Below are 14,888 nucleotides of genomic sequence, written 5' to 3' on the forward strand. Positions count from 1 at the left end.
CCTGCATTGCAGATCTTAGTAACCTATTGCTATGTAAAAAATGACACTGAAATTTAGCAGCTTAAGGTAACAATCATTTACAAGTGGGCATTACTAGGATCACAGGGGAAATTTAAATATGGACTGCGTGTTAGATAATATTATATCCTACGTGAGTATCTTGGAGGTGATGTTATTCTGCTTCTGTAGAAGAAATGTCCTTATTCTTAAAATACACATGCCAAACTATTTCAGGGTAAAATGTCATGATGTCCACAAATTTTCTCAAATGGCCTAAAAAAATAGTTTCTCAACAGGAAACAAACATAGCTTATTAATACAACAGAATACTACATAAGCAATGCATATTAATGAACTACTAATAATGCAACAAGATAAATTTCATAGAAATAATTTGAGTAAAAAAGCCACACATACACAAAGCTACATAATACAGTATGTTTTGAAACACCAAGGTCCTACTGTGTAGCATGGGGAACTATATTCAATGTCTTGAAACAAACCATAATGGAAAAGAATATGAAAAAAAATGTGTATAGCTGAGTCATTTTGCTGTGCAGCAGAAATTAACACAACATTGCAAATCAAGTATACTTCAATAAAATTAGAGAAAGAAAAAAAAAATAGTGTATCTATTGCTGTGGAACAAACCACCCCTAGACTTTGAAGCTTAAAACAAAGATAATCATTTTATGATTTCTTGTGAGTCTGGGGGTTAACTGAACTTGAAGAACTAGTGATGTAACCCATGAACCAAAGCATTTATCACAGCAGCCACTCCACACAGCCCCTCACAATTCATGTAAGGACACTGGTTATGTGTCCCATCAGACTTGAACACCTTAAAAATGCCATAAAATTTCCCCGGACTTTCTGGACCCTGCCTTTCCATAGTACAGTGTGGAAAGCCCACTGCTGCTGGCCCTCTTGGAAGTCAGGGCACCAATAGAGGACCTAAGTCCTACTTTTAAAAAAAAATCAAATTTGGGCTTTCCTGGAGGCTCAGTGGTGAAGAATCCCCCTGCCAGTGCAGGAGACATGGTTCAATCCCTGGTCCAGGAAGACCCCACATGCCTCAGAGCAGCTAAGCCCATGAGCTCCGACTACTGAGCCTGTGCCTTAGAGCCCAGGAGCCGGGACTACAGAGCCTGTGCTTTAGAGACCATGAGCCCCAACTACTGAGCCTGTGCCTTAGAGCCCAGGAGCCCGGACTATGGAGCCTATGCTTTAGAGACCATGAGCCCCAACTACTGAGCCTGTGCCTTAGAGCCCGGGAGCCCCAACTACTGAGCCCACGAGCTGCAGCTACTGAAGCCTGCATGCCCCAGAGCCTGTGCTCCGCAACAAGAGAAGCCCCCACACCGCAATGAGGAGTAGCCCCCGCTCGCCATAACAAGAGCAGCAACAAAGACCCAGCACCGCCAAAAATAAGTTAAAAAATTTTTAATAAATCAAATTCATGCACCTGAGACTTCAATTCACAGTTAAGCAACAGGAGGAAATGGGAATCTCCCCTCCATTCATTTCACTGGCAAAGGTGACAAGAAAAGCAACTGGCTTTGGAGAAGCAGCGTTAAAAAAAGGTGAAGTTCCTGACACAGAAGTGGCTTGGAAGTGGTTTGAGCGGTGGTTGCTGTAAAGTCTAATTCCTGACGACACAGCAAACAGCAACACTTAGAAGCAGAAGTAAAGCGGTTTGTCAGATCGGTTCTGGCTGGCAGTTGCAGGGGGTGCTTTATCTGTTTATAATGTGCCTCCCATATGTTGCAGAAATGTATTTGTTAGACTTTTTAAAGTGTTACCAAACATGAATCGGAATCAGGAAGAATACAAGAGGCTGGATTCAAAGAGTATTTGCAAACCAAAGATGTACATACATAGTCTGGGAAATGGCTGTTGGAGATTCAGAATGGTTAATGTACTACAAGCAATAAAATCATAACCATGGACTTATCTTCCTCACCAGAGAAAAGGCAAAGTCATCAGACCTTATCAGCTTTCTGCAGATCAACCTCTCATGGTACAGGGCCAGCTGGGTTTTTAGTCAAGTTACAATCCTTGAAAACACTCAGACTTTGGTCAGGCAGGATTATGAGAAAATGTTCACATACAATATTAATCAAGAAAGCTGATTTTTGCCTTATTTCCAATTTTTGGAATATTTTCCCTACATGGTTCCTACCCTTAAGGTAATGAGTTGACCAAATAAAATTTTCCGGAAATGTTCTAACTCCATGTCCTTAATCTGACAGGCTGTTTTATATGGTCTGTTTTAGAATAAGATGTGACGATCGCCTTGCTGTGTGGCTAACAAATAGAGGTCTCAGTGATGTTAAGACTAGAGAGTTGTCGTCTCTCTAGAAGACTTTTGCCCATAAGGTCATAGTTTTATTTACCCCTTTGATAACCAGAAATAATTTTATTGCCATGTATCAACTTACTGATTCCAAGAACCCTCCCCCAACTCACCTTCTCAGAGCTTTGCTGATAGGGCCTTTCACTGTGGATGAAATCTCATTTTCTCTGAGACACCCGAAGCTCATCAATGATCCTGGCTCACCAGAAATTAACATCCTTTCTGGGATTTTCCTGGTGGCCCAGTGGCTAAGACTCCATGCTCCCAATGCAGGGGTCCTGGGTTCAATCATTTCAATCAGGGAACTAGATCCCTTATGCCGCAACCAAGACCTGGTGCAGTCAAATAAGTAAATAAATATTTTTTAAAAACAGAAATAAAAAACATCCTTTCCACCTGTCAGGCAGTGACTTAATAAACTAGGAACTGATGTGCTCAGAGGATTTCGTAGGCCTTGTTTCCACATATAAACTTCAGTCCTTTCTCTTATTACTGACTGGTCATACCCAATTAAATGAGATTTTCTTTTACATGTGACATTTCTGGCCTGCTCAGGATTCCAAATTAGGGGATGTGAACCACTGCTTATCACTACATTGCCATAAAGACAAAGCAACCCATAAAAGCACTTGGCATAGTATTTGCAGAGAAGAACCATATACCAGATTTTCTATAGAATCATCATATATTCCACCAGCGAGGCTGGCCACAAAAATATTTCATTGTCTCTAGAGGTATGGTAGCTCTAAAAAGCAAAATTTGACTCACTATCCTTTAACCAAGAAGAGTTGGGATTTTTCTAAGCTTAAAAATTGTAAAAGCATTTGTCGGAATTCCAGTCATTAGGGTCATCATTATCTTTCATTTTTCTTGAGTAGTTTTCAGTCTATATTAAGATTTAGATAGAATACTTTTCTTGAGTTGTGAAGTTTCACTGGAACAAGAAAGACATGGTTCAAAGAACACTGAGTTTCATTTTCCACAGGCACAGGCTAACGTTGAGGATTATAGATAGATAAGAAGAAAATAAAATGGCTTATTCACAAGCTTATCAGAAAACAGAACATTTAAAACCATATTCTAAAACAAATCACCACAATTAAATATGGGTTAACAGTTTCACTCAGTCTTATTCCTTATTCCATTGATCTAGGGCTAGCAGACTATCTTAATGCCAAAGAATGTTCAAACTACTACCCAGTTACACTCATTCCACACGCTAGCAAAGTAATGCTCGAAATTCTCCAAGCCAGGCTTCAACAGAAATATGAATGGAGAACTTCCAGATGTTCAACCTGGATTTAGAAGAGGCAGAGGAACCAGAAATCAAATTGCCAACATCTGTTGCTGCTGCTGCTAAGTGGCTTCAGTCGTGTCTGACTCTGTGCGACCCCATAGACGGCAGCCCACCAGGCTCCCCCATCCCTGGGATTCTCCAGGCAAGAACACTGGAGTGGGTTGCCGTTTCCTTCTCCAATGTATGAAAGTGAAAAGTGAAAGTGGAGTTGCTCAGTCATGTCCAACTCTTAGCTACCCCATGGACTGCAGCCTACCAGGCTCCTCCGTCCATGGGATTTTCCAGGCAAGAGTACTGGAGTGGGTCGCCATTGCCTTCTCTGACCAACATCCATTAGATCATAGAAAAAGCAAGAGAGTTCCAGAAAAACATCTATTTCTCCTTCATTGACTATTCTGAAGCCTTTGTATGGATCACAACAAACTGTGGAAAATTCTTAAAGAGATGAGAATACCAGACCACCTGATCTGCCTCCCGAGAAATCTGCATGCAGGTCAAGAAGCTGTCAGAACGAGACTGGTTCCAACTTGGGAAAGGAGTACATCAAGGCTGTATATTTTCACCTTGCTTATTTAACTTACATGCAGAGTACATCATGCAAAATGCTGGGCTGGATGAAGCACAAGCTGGAATCAAGATTGCCGAGAGAAATATCAGTAACCTCAGATATGCTGATGACACCAAAGTGAAGAAGAACTAAAGAGCCTCTTGATGAAAGTGAAAGAGGAGAATGAAAAAGTTGGCTTAAAACTCAACATTCAGAAAGCTAAGATCATGGCATCCAGTCCCATCACTTCATGGCAAATAGATGGGAAAACAATGGAAACAGTTACAGACTTTATTTTCTTGGGTTCCAAAATCACTGCAGATGCTGACTGCAACCATGAAATTAAAAAACACTTTGCTCCTTGGAAGAAAAGCTATGACCAACCTAGACAGCATATTAAAAAGCAGAGACATTAAAATCTTCTGCACAACAAAGGAAACTATAAGCAAGGTGAAAAGACAGCCTTCAGAATGGGAGAAAATAATAGCAAATGAAGGAACTGATAAAGAATTAATCTCGAAAATATACAAGCAACTCCTGCAGCTCAATTCCAGAAAAATAAATGACCCAATCAAAAAATGGGCCAAAGAACTAAACAGACATTTCTCCAAAGAAGACATACAGATGGCTAACAAACACATGAAAAGATGCTCAACAGCACTCGTTATCAGAGAAATGCAAATCAAACCCACAATGATGTACCATTTCACGCCAGTCAGAATGGATGCTATCCAAAAGTCTACAAGCAATAATTGCTGGAGAGGGTGTGGAGAAAAGGGAACTCTCTTACACTGTTGGTGGGAATGCAAACTAGTACAGCCACTATGGAGAACAGTGTAGATATTCCTTAAAAAACTGGAAATAGAACTGCCATATGACCCAGCAATCCCACTGCTAGGCATACACACTCAGGAAACCAGAATCGAAAGAGACACGTGTACCCCAATGTTCATCACAGCACTGTTTATAATAGCCAGGACATGGAAACAACCTAGATGTCCATCAGCAGACGAATGGATGAGAAAGCTGTGGTACATGTACACAATGGAGTATTACTCAGCCATTAAAAAGAATACATTTGAATCAGTTCTAATGAGGTAGATGAAACTAGAGCCTATTATACAGAGTGAAGTAAGCCAGAAAGGAAAACACCAATACAGTATCAGTTCAGTTCAGTTCAGTCGCTCAGTCGTGTCCGACTCTTTGCGACCCCATGAATCGCAGCACGCCAGGCCTCCCTGTCCATCACCAACTCCCGGAGTTCACTCAGACTCACGTCCATCAAGTCAGTGATGCCATCCAGCTATCTCATCCTCTCTCTCCCCTTCTCCTCCTGCCCCCAATCCCTCCCAGCATCAGAGTCTTTTCCAATGAGTCAACTCTTCGCATGAGGTGGCCATAGTACTGGAGTTTCAGCTTTAGCATCATTCCTTCCAAGGAAATTCCAGGGCTGATCTCCTTCAGAATGGACTGGTTGGATCTCCTTGCAGTCCAAGGGACTCTCATGCATATATATGGAATTTAGAAAGAAGGTAACAATAACCCTGTATGCAAGACAGCAAAAGAGACACAGATGTACAGAACAGTCTTTTGGACTCTGTGGGAGAGGGCGAGGGTGGGATGATTTGGGAGAATGGCATTGAAACATGTATATTATCGTATGTGAAAAGGATCGACAGTCCCGGTTTGATGCATGATACAGGGTGCTCGGGTCTGGTGCACTGGGATGACCCAGAGGGATGGGATGGGGAGGGAGGCAGGACAGGGGTTCAGGATGGGGAACACATGTACACCCATGGCTGATTCATGTCAATGTATGGCAAAACCAATACAATATTGTAAAGTAAGATAAAGAAATAAATTTTTTAATTAATTAAAATTTTAAAAATAAATAAATAAAATAAAAAGCAGAGACATTACCAACCAAGGTCCCTCTAGTCAAAGCTATGGTTTTTTCAGTAGTCATGTATGGATGTGAGAGTTGGACCATAAAGAAGGCTGAGCGCCAAAGAATTGATGCTTTTGAACTGTGGCATTGGAGAAGACTCTTGAGAGTCCCTTAGACTACAAGGAGATCAAACCAGTCAGTCCTAAAGGAAATCAGTTCTGAATATTCATTGGAAGGACTGATGCTGAAGCTGAAGCTCCAACACTTTGGCCACCTGATCCAAACAGCTGACTCACTGGAAAAAACCCTGATGCTGGGAAAGATTGAAGGTGGGAGGAGAAGGGGACAACAGAGGATGAGATGGTTGGATGGCATCACCAACTCAATGGACATGAGTTTGAGCAAGCTCCAGGAGATGATAAAGGACAGGGAAGCCTGGTGTGCTGCAGTCCATGGGGTCACAAAGCGTCGGACACAACTGAGCGACTGAACAACAGCAACAAAAGGGCTAACAGACTATGTTAGTGACTTCCTCTGCTTCTGTACTAAAGCAGTCTTACAAGTTCCCATTTTTAAGTCCCTGGTACAGTTTGACAAGTGTCAACAGGTGGCAATGGCAGCTTACACTGACCAGTTTGTTCTCATAATTCTATGCTCTGCAAGAGTGAGGATCAAGAAATCATGGTCATCTCATTTCAACTGAGCCCTGAGATTGTCCTTTTCTGTTGTTTCTCTCAGAAGACCGAATTTTCTAACACTTTTCTTTCTTTATTTGGCTGTGCTAGGTCTTAGTTGAGGCATTCAGGACCTAGTTCCTCCACCAGGATGGAACTGGGGCCCCCTGCATCAGGAGCATAGGGTCTTAGCCATCCGACCACCATGGAAATCCCAGAAGACCCAATTTTGATGACAGCTTCTAGCAAAGGGCTTCAGAAATTATGAGAGAAAAACAGAAAACATCTCTTTGGTCCTGTTGCTGCTGCTGCTTCTAAGTTACTTCAGTCGTGTCTGACTCTATGAAACCCCGTAGACGGCAGCCCATCAGGCTCCCCCATCCCTGGGATTCTCCAGGCAAGTGGGGTTTAATTAATCGCAGTAACCAACAATATCAGAATAGAGGAATAGAATCTAGAAATCTCACAGTTTCACAAAGACTTACCAGTCATTACCCCAAAGGTAAGTACACATCTGGACACTGAGGGACTTTGGCCACTTTCCAAGGTCTTCTAATCCAGCCTGTAAATTGAAGACTAGGGTTTCTACTAATCAACAAGGGTATTTTAAACCCAGAAACAAAGCTTCTTTAAAATGAATGTATTAAAATAAGCCTGCCAGACTTGGAATATGAACCAGAGTGTGCTTTACTCTTTCTGAAACATCTACGTGCGTGCATACTAAGTCACTCCAGTCGTGTCCGACTCTGCAAACCCGTGGACTGCAGCCAGCCAGGCTCCTCTGTCCATGGGGTTCTCCAGACAAGAATACTGGAGTGGGTTGCCATGCCCTTCTCCAGGGTTACAGTCATTAATAAACCCCTACAATCTGCAGTGGGGCTCCCTGGTGGCTCAGATGGTAAAGAATCTGCCTGCAATGCAGGAGACCCTGGTTCAGTCCCTGGGTGGGGAAGATCCTCTGGAGTAGGAAATGTAACCCACTCCAGTGTTCTTGCCTGGAGAATCCCATGGACAGCGGAACCTGGTGGGCTACGGTCCACGGGATCACAGAGTTAGACACGACTGAGCAACTAATGCACACACACACACAATCTGCAATACTTTTATCCGGACAAGATTAATCAAAGAAAGATTGAGCACCCTGTGTTTTGTCAGCTCTTTCTACATTGTGGGGTTGAGACACAAGGTAGCTTTTTTGAGAGTACGGAATGACTTCAAAGTGAATGCGCTGTGCTGTCCTTCACCACAGCGTGTGCTAAGTGCTACACGTAGTGGGAAGTGTATGAAGCTTGCCAAGTGCACCTAAATAACGTCCTTCTGCAGTTCATGTGGTGACAGGTTAAGCCTTTGGCGCCACCTAGTGGTCAAATAAGTAGTGGCTATCTAGTGGGGGGAACGGAGGCAACGGCACCCCACTCCAGTACTCTCGCCTGGAGAATCCCATGGACGGAGGAGCCTGGTAGGCTGTAGTCCATGGGGTCGCTAAGAGTCGGACACGACTGAACGACTTCACTTTCACTTTCCACTTTCATGCATTGGAGGAGGAAATGGCAACCCACTCCAGTATTCTTGCCTGGAGAATCCCAGGGATGGGGGAGCCTGGTGGGCTGCCGTCTCTGGGGTCGCACAGAGTCGGACACGACTGAAGCGACTTAGCAGCAGCAGCAGCAGCAGTGGGGGGGAAAGGGTTTTTTTAAGAGTAAAAAATAGCTGGACAATTTTAGTATTTTCAATTCAGAGTTTAGGCTTCAGGAAGGGGACAAAAATTTTTTTTTTCAGATGGAAACTGGTCACTTAACTAATATAAATGGACAGGCACTTAAGAGTGGGCAGTTGTTAAAGCTTTTGCTATCCCAATAACCAGAGTGAAAATAAAACATTTTAAAATAAAGAAGTTAACATAATAATTATAAGAAGCTTTAGGTCTCTCATGATTCAAAGGGGTTTTGTTATTTGTTTTTAAAACAATTTAAGAACATGGAAGTATCAGCAAAATATTCAAATTATCAGGATACTGAGTGAGTGAGAGTATTCTGAAAAGAAATGGCTGTTGGCTGGGCTGATTACACTCAAGGGGAAAAAAAAAAAACTTTTTTATTTCTTTTTAAGAGTTCAGTGAATATTCCAAGAGCAAATTTGAACAAATCCTCTCTTTTTTTGCTTATTAATTTTAATTCATCATTGTGTATGTGTTTTAAATGTACAGAAATATAGTTAGATGACAATATTATTTAAAGCTTTCAGCTTCAGCTTTAAATGTAAATTAATCTTATTAATACAATACAGTAATGTGTGTATGACACTGAGCTGACCATCATTTTTTTATTGAAGTATAGTTGATTTACAGTGCTGTGTTAGTTTCAGGCGTATAGTTTTACATATATGTGGGTTTCCCAGGTGGTGCTAGTGGTAAAGAAGCTGCCTACCAAAGCAGGAGATATAGAGACGTGGGTACCATCCCTGGGTCAGGAAGATCCTCTGGAGGGGAGCATGGCAACCCACTTCAGTATTCTTGCCTGGAGAATCCGCATGAACGGAGGAGCCTACAGTCCATGGGGTCGCAAAGAGTCAGACACGACTGAAGTGACTGAGCATGCACACATGCAAATATGTATGTGCATATATTTTTTTTCATTTCTCGGCCTTCCGGCTAAGATCAAGTGTAGTATGGGGGCTTCCCAGGTGGCACAGTGGTAAATAAACTGCCTGCCAATGCAGGAGATGCAAGAGATGCAGGTCCAATCCCTGGGTTGGAAAGATCCCCTGGAGTAGGAAATGGCAACCCACTCCAGTATTCTTGCCTGAAAAATTCCTTGGAAAGAGGAGCCTGGTGATCTATGGTCCACAGGGTCTCCAAGAATCAGACGTGACTGAGCACACATATTCTTTTTCAGATTATTTTCCTGTATCTGTTCAGCTCAGTTGCTCAGTCATGTCTGACTCTTCGACCCCATGGACTGCAGCACACCAGGACAAAATTTTGAGTATAGTTCTCGGTGCTATACAGTGGGTCCTTGTTGGTCATCTGTTTTATATATAATAGTGTGTGTGTGTGTATGTTACTTCCAAATTCCTAATTTATCCCTCCCACCAACCTTTCCTCTTTGGTAACCATAACTTTATTTCCTCTGTCTGTGAATCTGTTTTATAAACAAGTTCATTTATATCATTTTATTTATTACCACATATAGGTTATACATGGGACTTCCTTGGTGACTCAGATGGTAAAGAATCTGCCTGCAATGCAGAAGACCAGGGTTCGATCCCTGGGTTATATATGGTATTTGTCTTTCTTTGTCTGACTTACTTCACTTAATATGATCATCTCTAGGCCCATCTAGGTTGCTGCAAATGGCATTATTTCATTCTTTTTTATGGCTGAGAAATATTCCATTATACAAACACACACACACACACACACACACATATGCCACATTTTTTAATCCATTCATCTTAAGTTGACCATCTTAATTTGAGTTTTGCAAAAAATAAATATTGTTAAGAGTATATACATAAAAGCTGATTCAGTCTTTTTCAGTGAGTCAGTATTTTTCTTCCTTTGTCTCTATAAATTGTTATTTCTTTTAAGCATGTTGCAGGTAATCAAAAGTTATTTCTTGATTAGCTCAATTTAAATTAGTCCAAAGTTATAAAATCATTTAGGTGAGACTACAAAGTTAACATAATCACTATTGATCTTAGAAGTTTTCACTTAGAGGTGAAATTTTAAATTTTTAGGGAGAAAGTAAGTGGAGAAACTGTCAAATGATTTGCAACATTGTCTAAAGGTCACAAGAACCAATAGTTTAAAAAATAAAAGCATGTCCTGTGTTAATTAGATTAAATATGTATGCCTACATTTAGGTTTGCTTCCCAGAAATTGAGACAGCAAAATGAATCTGAGGACAGAAGTCCTTTCGTTTTTTTCCCCCAAAATCAATTTAAAGTGATAGAAATCAAATTAGTAAGTGACTAGACTGGGAAGTGGGAGAAGGCGATGGCACCCCACTCCAGTACTCTTGCCTGGAAAATCCCATGGATGGAGGAGCCTGGTGGGCCGCAGTCCATGGGGTCGCTAAGAGTCAGACACAACTGAGCGACTTCACTTTCACTTTTCACTTTCATGCATTGGAGAAGGAAATGGCAACCCACTCCAGTGTTCTTGCCTGGAGAATCCCAGGGACGGGGGAGCCTGGTGGGCTGCCGTCTATGGGGTCGCACAGAGTCAGACACGACTGAAGCGACTTAGCAGCAGCAGCAGCAGAGTGGGAAGTGGCTGCAAAATGTCAAGACAGAGTGAACTTTTTGACGCAAGAAAAATGTTCTATGTATCAGCTGAGGTGGTGGTTACACGTGTATTCATTTGTCAAAACTCATCAAGCTGAATACTTCAAATGGTTCCATTGGGTTTTAGGTAAATTACACCTCAATAAAGTTTTTCATGTTCTTAAATCATTTTAAAAGCAAATAACAAAACCCTTTGAGTATAAGAGACCTGAAACTTCTTATAATTATCATGTTACCTGCTTACATTTATTTTTAAATGTTTTATCGTCACTCTAGTTATTGGGACAGCAAAACCAAATAGGTTATAGGTCAAGAAGAGCACATCAAATATACTGTTTCCTTTTTTGCTCCCGAATTTAGTAGGTCAGATTTTTAAACTCAAATTATTTAAACTAAACTAAAACAAAAGCATCTGTGACACAGTTTAGAAGGATTAGAGTGTAAGGCTCCGATCCAGTCCCTGACACTCTCCTCAGCCCATAGATCCTGTATCGACTCCAGGCAAGAAAAGTGGCACTAACTTCATCAGGAGTCCTTCCCAAATCTACCATTTACTGACCAGATATTTACTAATTTAGGCCTTTCATTCTTCTTTCTTCTACCATAGTTTTCAAAAGTAAACTTTAAGTTCAAAAGCTTCACCATTTTTTATCTTTTTTTAAAAAAAACTGAAGTATAGTTGATTTACAGTACTATGTTAGTTTCAGGTGTAAAGTGATTCAGTTATACATTTTTTCCAGATTCTTTCCCCTTACAGGTTATTATAAAATCCTGAGAACAGTTCCCTGTGTTATACAGTGGATCTTGCTGCTAAGTCGCTTCAGTCGTGTCCAACTCTGTGCGACCCCATAGATGGCAGCCCACCAGGCTCCCCTGTCCCTGGGATTCTCCAGGCAAGAACACTGGAGTGGGTTGCCATTTCCTTCTCCAATGCATGAAAGTGAAAAGTGAAAGTGAAGTTTCTCAGTCGTGTCCGACTCCTAGCAACCCCATGGACTGCAGCCTGCCAGGCTCCTCCGTCCATGGGATTTTCCAGGCAAGAGTACTGGAGTGGGGTGCCATTGCCTTCTCCGACAGTGGATCTTAGTTATCTGTTTTATATAGTAGTGTGTTTATGTTAATCTCTAACTCCTAATCTATCCCTCCAAGAGTTTAACCTTTTGACCATCTTTGTCTGCCTGTGGCCACTCAAGGCATGAAGTGGTGATGCTTTATCTGTCTCTATAATAGAAGGACAAAACAATCTTCAGCTGATGTCTTAGAATTTTTCTGCTGTACATCTGAATATGTAAAAAATACAGGAAGTGTTCTTGCAGGATACAGGACACAGGGCACAGTTACCTTTGGGAAGCAGAGTGATAGGGGAAGGGGAAGTGAGAAAAGGAGCCCTTTCACCCTTTTTACACTCTTCTGTAGGGTTTGAACTTCTTATAACAAGATAACTTTATAAGAAATCAGGTATTTACTGCTGCTGCTAAGTCACTTCAATTGTGTCCGACTCTGTGCAACCCCATAGACAGCAGCCCACCAGGCTCTGCTGTCCCTGGGAGTCTCCAGGCAAGAACACGAGTGGGTTGCCATTTCCTTCTCCAAGGTATTCTCCAGATATTTACAACAAAGCTAGTGGAGGTGATGGAATTCCAGTGGAGCTATTCCAAATCCTGAAAGCTGATGCTGTGAAAGTGCTGCACTCAATATGCCAGCAAATTGGGAAAACTCAGCAGTGGCCACAGGACTGGAGAAGGTCAGTTTTCATTCCAATCCCAAAGAAAGGCAATGCCAAAGAATGCTCAAACTACCGCACAATTGCACTCATCTCACAGGCTAGTAAAGTAATGCTCAAAATTCTCCAAGCCAGGCTTCAGCAATATGTGAACCGTGAACTTCCTGATGTTCAAGCTGGTTTTAGAAAAGGCAGAGGAACCAGAGATCAAATTGCCAGCATCTGCTGGATCATGGAAAAAGCAAGAGAGTTCCAGAAAAACATCTATTTCTGCTTTATTGACTATGCCAAAGCCTTTGACTGTGTGGATCACAATAAACTGTGGAAAATTCTGAAAGAGATGGGAATACCAGACCACCTGATCTGCCTCTTGAGAAATTTGTGTGCAGGTCAGGAAGCAACAGTTAGAACTGGACATGGAACAACAGACTGGTTCCAAATAGGAAAAGGAGTATGTCAAGACTGTATATTGTCACCCTGCTTATTTAACTTATATGCAGAGTACATCATGAGAAATGCTGGACTGGAAGAAGCACAAGCTGGAATCAAGATTGCCGGGAGAAATATCAATAACCTCAGATATGCAGATGACACCACCCTTATGGCAGAAAGTGAAGAGGAACTCAAAAGCCTCTTGATGAAAGTGAAAGTGGAGAGTGAAAAAGTTGGCTTAAAGCTCAACATTCAGAAAATGAAGATCATGGCATCTGGTCCCATCACTTCATGGGAAATAGATGGGGAAACAGTGGAAACAGTGTCAGACTTTATTTTTCTGGGCTCCAAATTCACTGCAGATGGTGACTGCAGCCATGAAATTAAAAGATGCTTACTCCTGGGAAGGAAAGTTATGACCAACCTAGATAGCATATTAAAAAGCAGAGACATTACTTTGCCAACAAAGGTTCGTCTAGTCAAGGCTATGGTTTTTCCTGTGGTCATGTATGGATGTGAGAGTTGGACTGTGAAGAAGGCTGAGCGCCGAAGAATTGATGCTTTTGAACTGTGGTGTTGGAGAAGACTCTTGAGAGTCCCTTGGACTGCAAGGAGATCCAACCAGTCCATTCTGAAGGAGATCAGCCCTGGGATTTCTTTGGAAGGAATGATGCTAAAGCTGAAACTCCAGTACTTTGGCCACCTCATGCGAAGAGCTGACTCATTGGAAAAGACTCTGATGCTGGGAGGGATTGGGGGCAAGAGGAGAAGGGGACGACAGAGGATGAGATGGCTGGATGGCATCACTGGCTCGATGGACATGAGTCTGAGTGAACTCCAGGAGTTGGTGATGGACAGGGAGGCCTGGCGTGCTGCAATTCATGGGGTCGAAAAGAGTCAGACATGACTGAGCGACTGATCTGATCTGATCTGATCTGATTTACTATGGAATTACTATGGAATTTACTATGGAATTTTTAAAATAAGAAACAGATGGATTTTCCACTAGGTGGTAGTAGAGAATTACAATCAGTATTAGTCTGAACCTATAGGGCATTTTCAGATTTTTCTGTGTTGTTGGGTGTTGTCATTATAGACATGCCTGAACCGGCTAAAAAAGCTCCTGCCCCTAAAAAGGGCTCTAAAAAAGCTGTGACCAAGGCCCAGAAGAAGGACGGCAAGAAGCGCAAGCGCAGCCGCAAGGAGAGCTACTCCGTGTACATGTACAAGGTGCTGAAGCAAGTCCATCCGGACACCGGCATCTTGTCCAAGGCCATGGGAATCATGAACTCATTCGTCAACGACATTTTCGAGCGCATCGCTGGCGAGGCATCATGCCTGGCGCATTACAACAAGCCCTCGACTATCACATCCAGGGAGATCCAGACCGCCGTGCGCTTGCTGCTACCTGGGGAGCTGGCCAAGCACGCCGTGTCCGAGGGCACTAAGGCTGTCACCAAGTATACCAGCTCCAAGTAAATATAATATGCCTAGCCGCTGTTAACAGAGAAGGCAATGGCACCCCACTCCAGTAGTCTTGCCTGGAAATCCCATGGACGGAGGGCCTGGTGGGCTGTAGTCCGTGGGGTCGCTAACAGTCAGACACGACTGAGCGACTTCACTATAGGGCAGAAGGAAATACTAAGCTGAGAAGAAAAGGCTCTAGTTCATTTGTAGCTACAAA

At 42.4% G+C, this 14,888-nt stretch overlaps 1 protein-coding gene across 1 annotated transcript; it reads left to right on the top strand.

Annotated features, from left to right (window-relative positions):
- Window positions 1-14,293: 14,293 nt before the first annotated feature.
- LOC113881838 (histone H2B type 1-like) lies at window positions 14,294-14,683 on the top strand. The gene has a single exon (XM_027524967.1). The coding sequence runs from the start codon at window positions 14,303-14,305 to the stop codon at window positions 14,681-14,683; it is 381 nt and encodes a 126-aa protein (XP_027380768.1). The 5' UTR covers window positions 14,294-14,302.
- The last annotated feature ends 205 nt before the right edge of the window (window positions 14,684-14,888 follow it).

Source organism: Bos indicus x Bos taurus, chromosome 23 (genome assembly GCF_003369695.1).
Source record: "Bos indicus x Bos taurus breed Angus x Brahman F1 hybrid chromosome 23, Bos_hybrid_MaternalHap_v2.0, whole genome shotgun sequence".
Classification (NCBI taxonomy): Eukaryota; Metazoa; Chordata; class Mammalia; order Artiodactyla; family Bovidae; genus Bos; species Bos indicus x Bos taurus.